The following is a 12,403-nucleotide window of genomic DNA, read 5'->3' on the forward strand; positions in this document are numbered from 1 at the left end:
TCTTGTATACAAAAATTTCACACTAGTTCTACCTTATTCATGAACAAAATTGAGCCTTGTTTAAGGGTTTACATGTGTCATGCCTGCATGTCCTAGTGTAGTAAACCTCTGAGAAGGTTAATCCAATTACCTTCAATCTCTTCTATTGCTGAAACTAATGTCCCTCATCCTTGATACTCAATTCAACTAAACTAAGCTTTTATCCTAAAAATTTGGAGTCAGCTATATGGATTCTCTTTCTCTACTCTAAATAATTTTGAGTTAAATTCTTGGAAATGTGTAATGCTTCTAGGTTATGTTGTACTACTCTTCTCCAAGTCAGTTTAGATCTACTCCTTCTTTTCTTTTTATCCTCTAATTTGAGTGATTATATTCTTTTTCTTTTTCCATAGACTTAAAAGAATTAATTTTCATGCCAATCAGAGAGTAGCATTGTTTGTTTTCTTTTACTTTTACCTTTAAAATGTAAGGAGTGAGGCTGAGCCTACATTGAATAAAAAAAAATAATAATAATAATTTTCATTATTTAGATTTATTTGACTTAATTGGATACATGCAACTTTAATTTTGATCATCAGCAAAAGAATGGACGGGTGCATTAGATCATTATTTATTTATTTTTATTGTTGGCCTTAGCTTATGCATGACATACATGTGAGTCTGATTTAAAAGGCTTGCCATAGCCCCATTAACATATGCATTATCAAGGAAAAAAAAGGGAAGGGGAGAAAAGAAAAAGAAATATGTAATTAAGATTTTTTTTTCTCTCTCAACTTGTCTCCTTTTCATGGTCATCTTTGCTGTGGTCAGATTGCTGCTCAGAATCTCATCTGTAGAAGATTTTTGAAAACCAAGGACATTAAGATACAATATGGCTACTGATGCAAAAATATTCTCCAAAATAAGTAGCTAAAGTTTCTCACCCTAGTCAAATAGAACTGCAACTGAAAAACAGTTGCATAGCTACATATTCTCGTTGTTGATTCATGTGTTGCATTTAAAAGAACACTCGCAGAGCATCCACAACTTTCTCAGGCCTATTAAATCAAGTAAAAGATTTGAATATTTGATATGGGAAAAGAGACGAAAAAGAAAAGGCACAAAATAAGTGGTGCATACAAATAAGGTATGAAGCACAATTACCAGTCCTCCTGTGGCATATGACCAGCACCTTCTATCCACTTCAGCTTTACAACATCAGGATTTCCTTTCTGGAACTCTTCTGCCACAGATTGAGGCAAAAATTTGTCTGCTATTCCCCAAGCAAGAAGTATTGGTTTATCCCATCTGAAGAATTTATAATGCACAGATCAGAGAGTGAAAAGTGAAAAATCAGAGTTTGTGCATCGAGTGGATATAGAAATTCAGCTAAAATTGCTTAAACTCATGTAATTGACAGTAAAAACATTATACCTTTCAGTTGCAAAGCCATTGGCTATTTGGCTTGAAATATCTTGGAAATTAATCTTTCTTGCAGCCTCGAGGAGAGCTGAAACAACAATTTTGAACTTAGCTCGCCTTGACAATTGCAACCGCTCCGTAATCAAAGGATTACTTGTAATGATTGATGCATTTTACAACACAACCATATGGTATGTGTGTGTGTCAGCTGTCAGCTTTCAGCTCAATGAAAACAATTGCAGTATCAGTTCTTCTTAAATGAAGAAAAAGAATTGAGATACAAACCAAATCCTGGTCCACTACTTGCCAAATATGGTAATCGGTAAACGTCAGCCTTTTCTGTCTTCAGGACATAACTGCAAAAGTGATTCTCATATTGTAAGAGAACATCACAAGCACGGAGTTATTGGACAGACTTACACAGCTCAGTCTACAGAGATACTAAATAATAAGGTACTTGGATTAATCTATAGCTGTTAAACAATTACATTGTTCAAGTCATTCCTCCAATAGCATACTAAAAACATCATGATGGGAACAGCAATCAAAGTTTGAAGAATTGTTATGTTATTTAAGAATCAAAAAAGAAGAAGAAGAAGAAGAAGAAGAAGAAGAAGAAGAAGAAGAAGAAGAAGAACAGAATTTGATAGAAAACATCTTTTGAAACTCAATTAAACTACTTTGTGATAGAAACAGATGGTTCTACTAAAAACCAGAGGATCAATTTGAAGTTGGTAAGATCTGGAAGTTGGTTACAACTTGGATACATACGGGCTACCTGCTTCAATAAAGCGTTCAGCCATAACAGCATTTTGGGAAGTAAATTCTCCAAAAAGAGGAATTCTGCATACAGTGTATAAGAATAAATAAATAAAAATAAGAAGAAAGAAAATAATTAAAAGAAAAAAACAAAGGTTGGACATGCTTGAAAGAGACTACGAAAGAAGCATCAAACCATGCAAGGCTCACAGGTAGCTTATATAATCCTCATAATACAACATGTTATGGGCATTTTATCAAACAGAATAATCACAGAACCTTAGCTTTTGAAATAGCCCAGGAACAGGAGATGAAACTGTTAATGGACTGTTCAAAATTGCCATCTTTGATATCTTGCTATTGTTTTTCAGGGCCCAAGTCAATCCATAAGAACCTACAAGAAACCCCTTTGGGGAGAATATGAGACGCACACATTAGGTGCACAGCTTTACTTGAATAAACCTCTAAAACAATTTATCAAGTTACTGGAAAACAGAACCAGCATATGCAGATTCAGGATGTTTTATAAATGTATTGATGCCCTGCATAATATTTTGCCACAAATGCAAATCAATAACTTGTATTCAGAAGCTTCACCCAAACCTGAACAACAAGAAAGAAGGGAGATTTAATGTCCAGAACATCAAGTAATTTATCAAATGCCTCATGGAACTCCTTCTCTGCGCAGTAGAAATTGGGAAATGTGAGACATGCCGTGAAAGAATAATGTTATTGTATTACAATAATATTAACACCAAATCAAAACCTGTGTAATCAAAACCATATCCTGGCTGCGGCTTGTCACTGAAACCAAACCCTATCCAGTCAGGTGCAACGCAGTGGAACCCATAATCTGACATCTATGCAAGAAGGCGGCAAAAAAAATGGAAAAAAATTTATCATCATTGAAAAAAAAGCATATTTGATTTTAGAAGACAGCTCGAGCAGATGAAATCACAATTTACATAGAGCTCAGAAGCAGGTATATAGTAACCTAAGCTACAATCCAACCCAAACAGAAATCCTCAAGGAGAGTTAAGAAACAAGGTTATTAAGGCATGACAGCAGAAGCCTCGCGTATTTCAGAAATTGCAACAACCTTATAGAACTTCTCTAATCAGAGCTCATCAAATATTATCAGGCTGCTACCTCCAAAACTAGTATCTTCAAAGAACGGAGATATAAGGAAAGCACATGACTATTCTGTCAGTCATTTAAATTTCCATACCACAGGACAATCAAATTCAATAAATTCATTCATAGTTGATGATTACTTGTTATGTAAGAAGTACAAAGCATAAAAACTTGCTTTTCCATAGCGAATGTTAGGTCATAGCATTCGAAAAAAGAAAAAAGCAAAATCAGAGACCAAGTAAATCAACCTGTGACATGACTACTCGATAGCTGTAAGATTGAGTAGGAGCCCCGTGTAGGAAGACAATTGTTCCCCGTCGACTCTCAGGTGGTCCTGCATCCCCATTTTTTGTTTAAAAAAAAAAAAAGAAAAATTTACTTGTTAAACAAAGTGATTCAAAATTTAACAGAAGGAAGAATTAAATAATATTGCCATAGAGATAAGTTTTACCAGTTTCTCTAACAAACCACGTAAACTTCCCAGATTTTACATATGAACCATATTCCTTTCCCTTGTCTTCAATCCTCTAGAACCAAAAAAAATCATTTAATATACGGGAACACACCTATAGAAAATCTTTAGTCTGTATGCAAGTAAAGAACAAAACAAACTTACATTGAGCATTTGGCCAACATTGCCGTCCTCAGCAGGGCTCTCAGGGAGCTGGATGGCACTACGGCTGGAAGGGTTATCTGTGACAAAACCAAAAGGATTAAATGCCGGGGCATCATCTTTGCCTTTGTCTTTGCTGCCTTCACAGTTTGTGGCATTTGCTATAATTTTAGTTGCTCTTCTTAAGTGGTTTGTGTTGCTTATTTTGGCGGCACAGGTTGCTAGAGGAGGAGGAAGAGGAGAGAGCAGAGCCCATGCCATTTGGTCTGCTTGTGTGCGTTTGTTTCTGCGGGGAGCTTTGATTTTAAGACTGAACAGCCTACGCCACTCCTTTGAGATGTCTTTTTTTTGTGGATGTTCTTTTTTTTTTTTTTTGAAGGGCATTTGTGTTCAGTTGGGGTTTCATGGACCCACGCGCTTTCTTATTGGCTCAGGCTAGATTCAAGCTTGGAATCTTATAGGGTGCAATTTGAAGGCAACATCAATGGGAGCATGTTGAAAATTGGGGCCAGGTCCCATATCAACCACAGGCAGTGGTTAATTTTTTGGCTATGGCATTTCTACCTATTTCAAAAGTGAAACAAAGAACCTCTCTTAGAAATGTACCATTTTCAAACACACTGAGGTCCTAAAAGTCGCAGTGAACCACAAAGTTGCCTTTTGTAAGATACAACCACGTTACCAACTCCTATAGAAGCCACCGTAAGAAATAAACAGAACAGAATTCTGCTACATCCCAAAGAACATAAAGCATGAATCAGAAATCCAGAATATTACATAGGCCAGTCAAGCCAGCTTTATTGCCTCTAAAATAAAGTACCAATGACCTTATAGCGGCCACTTAGAACAGCTTTAGTAAAGTACTTACAACCATTCCAAAATAACAAGTTTCGGAGGGTTTAAAACTTATTTAAAGCCATTAAGGCATAACTAGTAGATATTAATAACAAAGTAGACACAACCATGCAACTCAGAAACCACCACGAAGGCGAAGGACAAGGTGCAAAGTAGACTCCTTCTGGATATTGTAATCAGCAAGGGTCCTCCCATCCTCAAGCTGCTTTCCAGCAAAAATCAATCTCTGCTGATCTGGTGGGATTCCTTCCTTGTCCTGGATTTTAGCCTTCACATTGTCAATAGTGTCCGAACTCTCTACCTCCAAAGTAATGGTCTTCCCAGTAAGGGTCTTCACAAAGATCTGCATGCCTCCACGAAGACGAAGAACCAAATGAAGGGTGGACTCCTTCTGGATGTTGTAGTCTGCAAGGGTGCGGCCATCCTCAAGCTGCTTTCCAGCAAAAATCAACCTCTGCTGGTCTGGCGGGATGCCCTCCTTGTCCTGGATCTTGGCCTTCACGTTGTCAATAGTATCAGAACTTTCAACCTCCAAGGTGATTGTCTTACCTGTAAGGGTCTTCACGAATATCTGCATGCCACCACGAAGGCGGAGCACCAAGTGGAGGGTGGACTCCTTCTGGATGTTGTAGTCTGCAAGGGTGCGGCCATCCTCAAGCTGCTTACCAGCAAAGATCAACCTCTGCTGGTCTGGAGGGATCCCTTCCTTGTCCTGAATCTTGGCCTTGACATTGTCAATAGTATCAGAACTTTCAACCTCCAAGGTGATTGTCTTCCCTGTAAGAGTCTTCACAAATATCTGCATGCCACCACGAAGGCGAAGCACCAAATGGAGAGTGGACTCCTTCTGAATATTGTAGTCGGCAAGGGTGCGGCCATCCTCTAGCTGCTTACCAGCGAAGATCAGCCTCTGCTGGTCTGGTGGAATGCCCTCTTTGTCCTGTATCTTAGCCTTAACATTGTCAATTGTGTCTGAGCTCTCAACCTCAAGGGTGATTGTCTTGCCAGTGAGGGTTTTCACAAAAATTTGCATGCCACCACGAAGGCGGAGTACCAAATGGAGGGTGGACTCCTTCTGAATGTTGTAGTCAGCCAGGGTGCGGCCATCTTCTAGCTGCTTCCCAGCAAAGATCAGCCTCTGCTGGTCAGGTGGAATTCCCTCTTTGTCCTGGATCTTAGCCTTAACATTGTCAATGGTGTCTGAGCTTTCCACCTCGAGGGTGATTGTCTTTCCAGTAAGGGTTTTCACGAAGATCTGCATCTGTTTAGCAGAAATAAACCAAAACACAATGACTTTGTTGTTGTTGTTTGTTTAAAAGCCTTGACAACAGAACATAATGACAAAAAAAAGGGGCTTCTAATCAAGTTTTGGCAGATCAATGTATAAGTTCTAAATCCAATTTCAACAGATCAGTAAAAAAATTGATATAAATATAATAAAATTAGCAATGACTATAATCAAGTTCTTTTTAGGTATCATAACCCACAAAAGTAAACCAATTGGGACTCATTAAAAATCTATCCTGGTTCTTTCAGAAAATAAAGATAAAAGATCATTAACAAAATATACTGAACTTCTACAAAACAAAGGAAGAACATTTGCCAACAATAAGTTAAAATTCCGAACAACACCTTACCAAGGGCCAATTTATCAGATTAGAAGTCCAAAATAAAACAGGAAACATGTCCATAAAGAATAGGCCAACTGCTTGATCACATCATCTCAAATCAAAGAATTTATTACTTCATCAAAGAAAACAAGCACAAACCTATACATTAAAACTCTGTTTGGATAGAAGGAAAAGGGAGAGAAAAGAAAATAAACAAGAGAAAATAAATTGTTATTTTTCTTTTCCTTGTTTGAAAATGAAGAGAAAATAGGGGGTTTTCTCTCCAATTTGAATTGAAGAGAAAGTAACAAAAGTGTTCTTTATACATTAAAATTATCAAATCATCTTTTTTCAAAGTATTTTTTTTTTTTAAATACATGAAATAAAATTATAAATTTATCCTATTTTTCTTTCCACTCTTTATTTTCCTATCTTTCTATCTAAACAATAACAAAAAAAAAAAACAAAACAAAAAGAAAATACCATTTATTTTCCGCTCTTTATTTTCCTTCCCCTTAAAAAATTCCCAAACATAGTGTAAAAAAAACCCCACCATACAAAACAAAGATCGATCCCTAAAATTTAAGCATCCCCTTGAAATATCCATAGATCTTAAAAAACTAAAGACATAAACAGGATCTAAAATCAGAAAACTCCGAATACAAATTACACCAAAATCAAAATCAACGAACGACAAAAACCACTAGAGAGTAAAAATTCTCACGTAATCAGATTAATCATCTAAGAATCTAAACAAAAATAATAACTAATAATCATTTCCAATAGCCAAATCGGGAAAAGAACAGTAGCCGACCGAGAAAGGATTACCTTGAGAGAGAGGAGAGAAATTTGATTACGTTTAGATCTGAATTCTGAGCTTTGAATGGTTGTGTGAAGATTTTCTTTGGGGTTGGGGATCTCTTATAGCGCTTGTAGCCAACCAAAATGACCAAAATGCCCAATGAATTATTGAAAATTAATTTGGAATGAAGTCGGCGTTACGTTATTCAAGTCTTCGGTGGCTAGCACTTGCCCACGTGCCAAAATTAGTTCCTAATTTTTACCCTTTTAGTTAATTTTTTATTTAATAACTAACTAATAAAAGTAATTAAAAAAAAACTAATAAAAGTAATTTTTATTATTATAAAAATAGTAAATTTTAAATTAAATCAATAAAATTTTAAATTCGAGAATTTTTCATTTTTTACATTCTAAAAATAAAAAAAAAATCACATTTTATTAATTTTTTATGAAAAAATAGGATATCACATTTAATTTAACATTGATGAATTTTTGTACTTAAATAAGGAATAAGATATATTAGTTAAAAAAGCATATTAAATGCATACCAAAATAAATTTATAATTTTAATACAATATTTTTTCCTTTAATATATTAACATTTTTTAAAGAAGAATATAAATATTAAAATTGAAAAAAAATGTAAACTTTTATAATGTATATATAATAGTTTTTTTAATATTTTAAAATATTTTTCTTGAATTTTAAATTTCCAATTTTTAATTTCTTGTTAGAGAGTTTAATTTCATTTATAAACCATAAATCAATAAAAAACAGTATCATTTTTTTATTTTTATTTTAATAAATTTATCATTATTTTTTCATTTAACTTCATTGTTACTAAAGTAAAAATTATTATTATTTTTTTATTTCACTTCGTTGCTACTAAAATAAAAGTTATTATTATTATTATTCCAACTATCCTTCTCGTCCAAATTTATATTATATAATTAGATAAGATAATTTATATGAAATAACAAATTAATAAATTAAAGTGAATTTTAAAAATTATAATTATTAAATAATTTTTTTTAAAATTTTAGTAATTATATTTATATATTTATGTTTTAGTATTAATGTAAAGTGTTGATATAATAATACCTTTTACTATATAATTCTCTCACGATGCTCCAGGAAAACTATTTGTACTTAAAATACATCGAGATGACCTAAAAAGGAGTGATCTCAGTGAAACGACATCGTTCTTTGTCGTTCCAAGAGAAATCCATCTGATGCTGCCTCATGATCTCAATTTGACGTGGCTCAATCACAGCAGCCAACTGCAAAGCACTCCCAACAAACTAACCGGATACGACCATAGCTCCGGAAATTCTAACCTCACCCGTCGAGCTCTCTCACTTTCAGCAACAAGCAAAGGCCAGAAAATAGGGGGGAAAAACCGCCGGTCGCCACCGCGATTCTCCGGCTCGCCGGATCCAAAGTCATCCAGCGGTGAGTGCTTTAATAAAATAAAAAACGTACCTTTGCTTTTCAATTTTTGCGTTTTTGTTTCTCAAATCAAAAGTTTCTGTTCTTGTTCTTGTTTCCAACAATTCTGGTTTTGCTGAATTTTATTTTAATTTTAGGTAAAATAATATAAGTCTTATTGTTCAGCAGCGGAAATATGAATTAGTTGTTGAGAAAGTGTGGTTAAGTTTGTTAATTATGATATAACAACAGTGTTTTTTTTTTTGGTAATGCTTGGATTATGCAACAAAGCTCTATTCCATGGGAGATGGCTTGTAATAATTGCTATAAGTTGAGTGAGTTGTTTGTCTCTTTTTGTTTTCTCTAATTTTTGTTAGGATTATAGCTTTGCTATGCTCTGCTCTGCTAATTGTAATTCCTTGAAGGACAAAAATAAAAAGGAAGCTAAGATATAATACGGTAATTGTTATGAATCTTGTGACTAAGGTTTGATTAGAAATGCAGAAATTTTGGCTAAAGGCTCCAGTCCATTGAAGTAGGGGGGGCACCCGCCTCTCTGAGTCATTTGTGAATCATAGGTTTAATTTTGTGGTGCATGGCATTCAACTGGAGGAGGTGACTTGTATTGCACCAATTGACCCCTGGAAATGAGTGGCCTTTATTAGTTTGCTGATCAAAATGAAAAGTTTTATGTGAATTACCGTTCTTTGATTTCAAGCTTTGCCTTGCATTGAAGTTTGTTGGGGTTGGTCATTAGCAAACTTCTGCAAAATAGTATGAATTCTTAGATACATCAGAAGCTGTTGGTTTTTGTTGCTGATCAGTTCATATTGGTGTTATTGTTCTCATGTTTAAGTTTAGATCACTATATGAGGTTTTTAACTCACCTATATTTTGTTTTTGTGTCTCTCTTTTTCCTTGTTAGTTAACCATTTCTATGTTGAATGGAAGTGAGCTAATTACTTCTATTTTAGGCAATCCAGTTTTGGACAAAATTGGGAGATTCTTCAAAGATTTAGATCTCCGTGGCCCTCAGGATTGGGAGCTGAGGAGTTTCAGAGACAGGTAATACTTATATTTTCTTTGCAGATGACGCATGAATTATCTACTCCTTTCTACAAGTTTTTTGGGACTGGTTTTGGAGCATCATCTTATTGACTTCTTCATTTCTATACACATAGATATTCAATAATGGTTTGGAATTTCTTTCATAAAAAATATGGAATTAAGCTGATAGTTGACAATGATGATCAAGATATTCATCAAGGGGATGTAAATTTTTCAATGATAGTCTTTCATTAGTTGCTTTTAAACTTTCCTATGGGAGATGGCAGTTAGGTGCTAGTAAATTAATGGATAATAGAACCTCAATAAATGCCTGAGTCTTTATTTACCACCTGTGCTAGATCTGGCATAGTATTTCAGGATTTTTTTATATTTAAATGTTTTCATCTCTTTGTTTCTTTGATATTTTGGTTTTTGTATAGCCATATTTATCTTATAGTGGGATTTATTTGGTTTGACAGATGGCAGAAGCCCCCTGTGGCATTGAACAGGTACCTGATGTTGAGTTGATCGAGCATCAGAAAGAAAAGGATGGTGAGACAACAGATTTGCATGGTGAAAATGGCATGCCTGAAGAAAGGAAAGAATTCGTTCCACCTGCTGTAGGAATGGAGTTTGAGTCTTACGATGATGCTTATAATTATTATAATTGCTATGCTAAGGAAGTGGGTTTCCGTGTTAGAGTTAAGAATTCTTGGTTCAAGCGAAACAGTAGAGAGAAGTATGGTGCAGTGCTTTGTTGCAGTAGCCAGGGTTTCAAAAGAATTAAAGATGTTAATCGTTTAAGAAAGGAAACACGAACTGGTTGTCCTGCAATGATAAGGATGAGGTTGGTGGACTCCAAGAGGTGGAGAGTGCTAGAGGTTACACTTGAACACAACCACCTGTTAGGTGCTAAGATATACAAATCAATTAAGAAGATGGGAACGGGAAACAAAAGGAAGTCACAGTCAAGTTCAGATGCAGAAGTGCGAACTATTAAGTTGTACAGAGCACTTGTAATAGATGCAGGGGGTACGGGGAACTCAAGTCCAAATGCAAGAGAAGTCAGGAATTTTTCTGAACTTCCCAATCAACTGAATCTTAAGAAGGGTGACGCACAAGCTATTTATAACTACCTTTGCCGTATGCAGTTGACTAATCCAAACTTCTTTTATTTGATGGATCTCAATGATGAAGGGCATTTGAGAAATGTGTTCTGGATTGATGCTAGATCAAGGGCTGCATGTGGCTACTTCAGTGATGTCATTTATATTGACAACACATATTTGTCAAGCAAATATGAGATCCCACTTGTGGCACTTGTTGGAATAAATCACCATGGCCAGTCTGTTTTACTGGGTTGTGGCCTACTTGCGGGCGAGACAACGGAGTCTTATATTTGGTTGTTCAAAACATGGCTTACATGTCTATCAGGGTGTGCTCCACAAACAATTATTACGGACAGGTGTAAAGTTTTGCAGAGTGCAATTGCAGAGGCATTTCCAAGATCTCATCATTGTTTTGGTTTGTCACACATCATGAGAAGAGTTCCGGAAAAATTGGGAGGATTGCTTAACTATGATGCAATCAGAAAAGCCTTGATTAAAGCAGTGTATGAGACTTTGAAAGTGATTGAATTTGAAGCAGCATGGGTATTCATGGTCCAGCGATTTGGAGTTGTTGATCATGAATGGCTACGATCACTGTATGAAGATCGAATTCGGTGGGCTCCTGTTTATTTAAAAGACACATTTTTTGCTGGAATGTCTGCTGCCCTCCCAGGTGAGGCATTGAACCCATTTTTTGATAGATACGTGCACAAACAAACTCCTTTGAAAGAATTTCTTGACAAGTATGAACTAGCCCTACAAAAAAAGCACAAAGAAGAAACCAATGCAGATATTGAGTCTAGAAGCTTAGGCCCAATGTTGAAAACCAGATGTTCTTTTGAGTTGCAGCTGTCAAAACTGTACACTAGGGAAATATTTAAGAAGTTCCAATTCGAGGTGGAAGAAATGTACTCTTGTTTTAGCACAACACAGATACATGTCGATGGACCGATTATAATATTTTTGGTTAAGGAGCGTGTTATGAGTGAAGGAAATAGGAGGGAAATTAGAGATTATGAAGTCCTGTATAATAGAAGTGCTGGAGAGGTTCGATGCATTTGCAGCTGCTTCAACTTCTACGGGTATTTATGCCGTCATGCGTTGTGTGTGCTTAATTTTAATGGGGTGGAGGAGATACCTTCGAAGTATATATTATCGCGGTGGAAGAAGGATTACAAGCGCTTATATATTCCAGATCACGGCTCTAGTAGAGTTGATGCTACTGATAGGGTTCAGTGGTTTAACCAGTTATATAGAAGTGCTCTGCAAGTTGTGGAGGAGGGGGTGATTTCTCTAGATCATTATGGTGTTGCATTGCAAGCATTTGAAGAATCACTCAACAGGGTTCATGAGGTAGAAGAAAAGCAAAAATAGACATTACTAAGTAAAGGAAGCAAGATTTATTGTAAATATAATTGCAGTCTTTTATCTTTTATCTTTTTTTTTTTTTAAGCCAAAAATGGAATTTACGTTTGTTAACAAAGAAGAAAATTGCTAGATTACAATGTATGAACTGCTTGGAAAATTGATGTTATATATTATTAAGTTAAATTACTATCATTATTTAAACATTAAATAGCATGAATTTGTTATTTAGTTGATAGTCTAATAATTAAATGAATATTTTATAATATAAAAAAAAAACAT

At 35.2% G+C, this 12,403-nt stretch overlaps 3 protein-coding genes across 6 annotated transcripts; 1 reads left to right on the forward strand and 2 right to left on the reverse strand.

Moving 5' to 3' along the window:
* Nucleotides 1–598: 598 nt before the first annotated feature.
* LOC110634871 (uncharacterized) lies at nucleotides 599–4,521 on the reverse strand. The gene is made up of 12 exons (XM_021784021.2): nucleotides 3,911–4,521; nucleotides 3,746–3,821; nucleotides 3,543–3,628; nucleotides 2,927–3,020; nucleotides 2,764–2,840; nucleotides 2,440–2,567; nucleotides 2,173–2,244; nucleotides 1,687–1,757; nucleotides 1,414–1,489; nucleotides 1,144–1,287; nucleotides 924–1,037; nucleotides 599–830 (listed from the first exon to the last, which is right to left on the reverse strand). The coding sequence occupies exons 1-11, from the start codon at nucleotides 4,289–4,291 to the stop codon at nucleotides 998–1,000; spliced, it is 1,245 nt and encodes a 414-aa protein (XP_021639713.2). The 5' UTR covers nucleotides 4,292–4,521; the 3' UTR covers nucleotides 599–830; nucleotides 924–997.
* A 146-nt stretch (nucleotides 4,522–4,667) lies between these two features.
* LOC110634872 (polyubiquitin) lies at nucleotides 4,668–7,356 on the reverse strand. Its single transcript, XM_021784022.2, has 2 exons — nucleotides 7,201–7,356; nucleotides 4,668–6,023 (listed from the first exon to the last, which is right to left on the reverse strand). Exon 2 carries the CDS (start codon nucleotides 6,021–6,023, stop codon nucleotides 4,878–4,880), a length of 1,146 nt encoding a protein of 381 aa, XP_021639714.1. The 5' UTR covers nucleotides 7,201–7,356; the 3' UTR covers nucleotides 4,668–4,877.
* A 980-nt stretch (nucleotides 7,357–8,336) lies between these two features.
* Nucleotides 8,337–12,316, forward strand: LOC110634848 (protein FAR1-RELATED SEQUENCE 6). Of its 4 annotated transcripts, none has more exons than XM_021783992.2 (3): nucleotides 8,337–8,624; nucleotides 9,526–9,665; nucleotides 10,127–12,316. In XM_021783992.2, the coding sequence occupies exon 3, from the start codon at nucleotides 10,127–10,129 to the stop codon at nucleotides 12,128–12,130; it is 2,004 nt and encodes a 667-aa protein (XP_021639684.2). In that variant the 5' UTR covers nucleotides 8,337–8,624; nucleotides 9,526–9,665; the 3' UTR covers nucleotides 12,131–12,316. The 4 variants fall into 4 exon arrangements, with proteins under 4 accessions (XP_021639684.2, XP_058004723.1, XP_021639683.2 ...); XM_058148740.1 differs by having other exon boundaries at nucleotides 9,552–9,665; XM_021783991.2 differs by having other exon boundaries at nucleotides 9,575–9,665.
* Nucleotides 12,317–12,403: the final 87 nt, after the last annotated feature.

The sequence above is a fragment of the Hevea brasiliensis genome, chromosome 1 (assembly GCF_030052815.1).
Source record: "Hevea brasiliensis isolate MT/VB/25A 57/8 chromosome 1, ASM3005281v1, whole genome shotgun sequence".
Taxonomy (NCBI): Eukaryota; Viridiplantae; Streptophyta; class Magnoliopsida; order Malpighiales; family Euphorbiaceae; genus Hevea; species Hevea brasiliensis.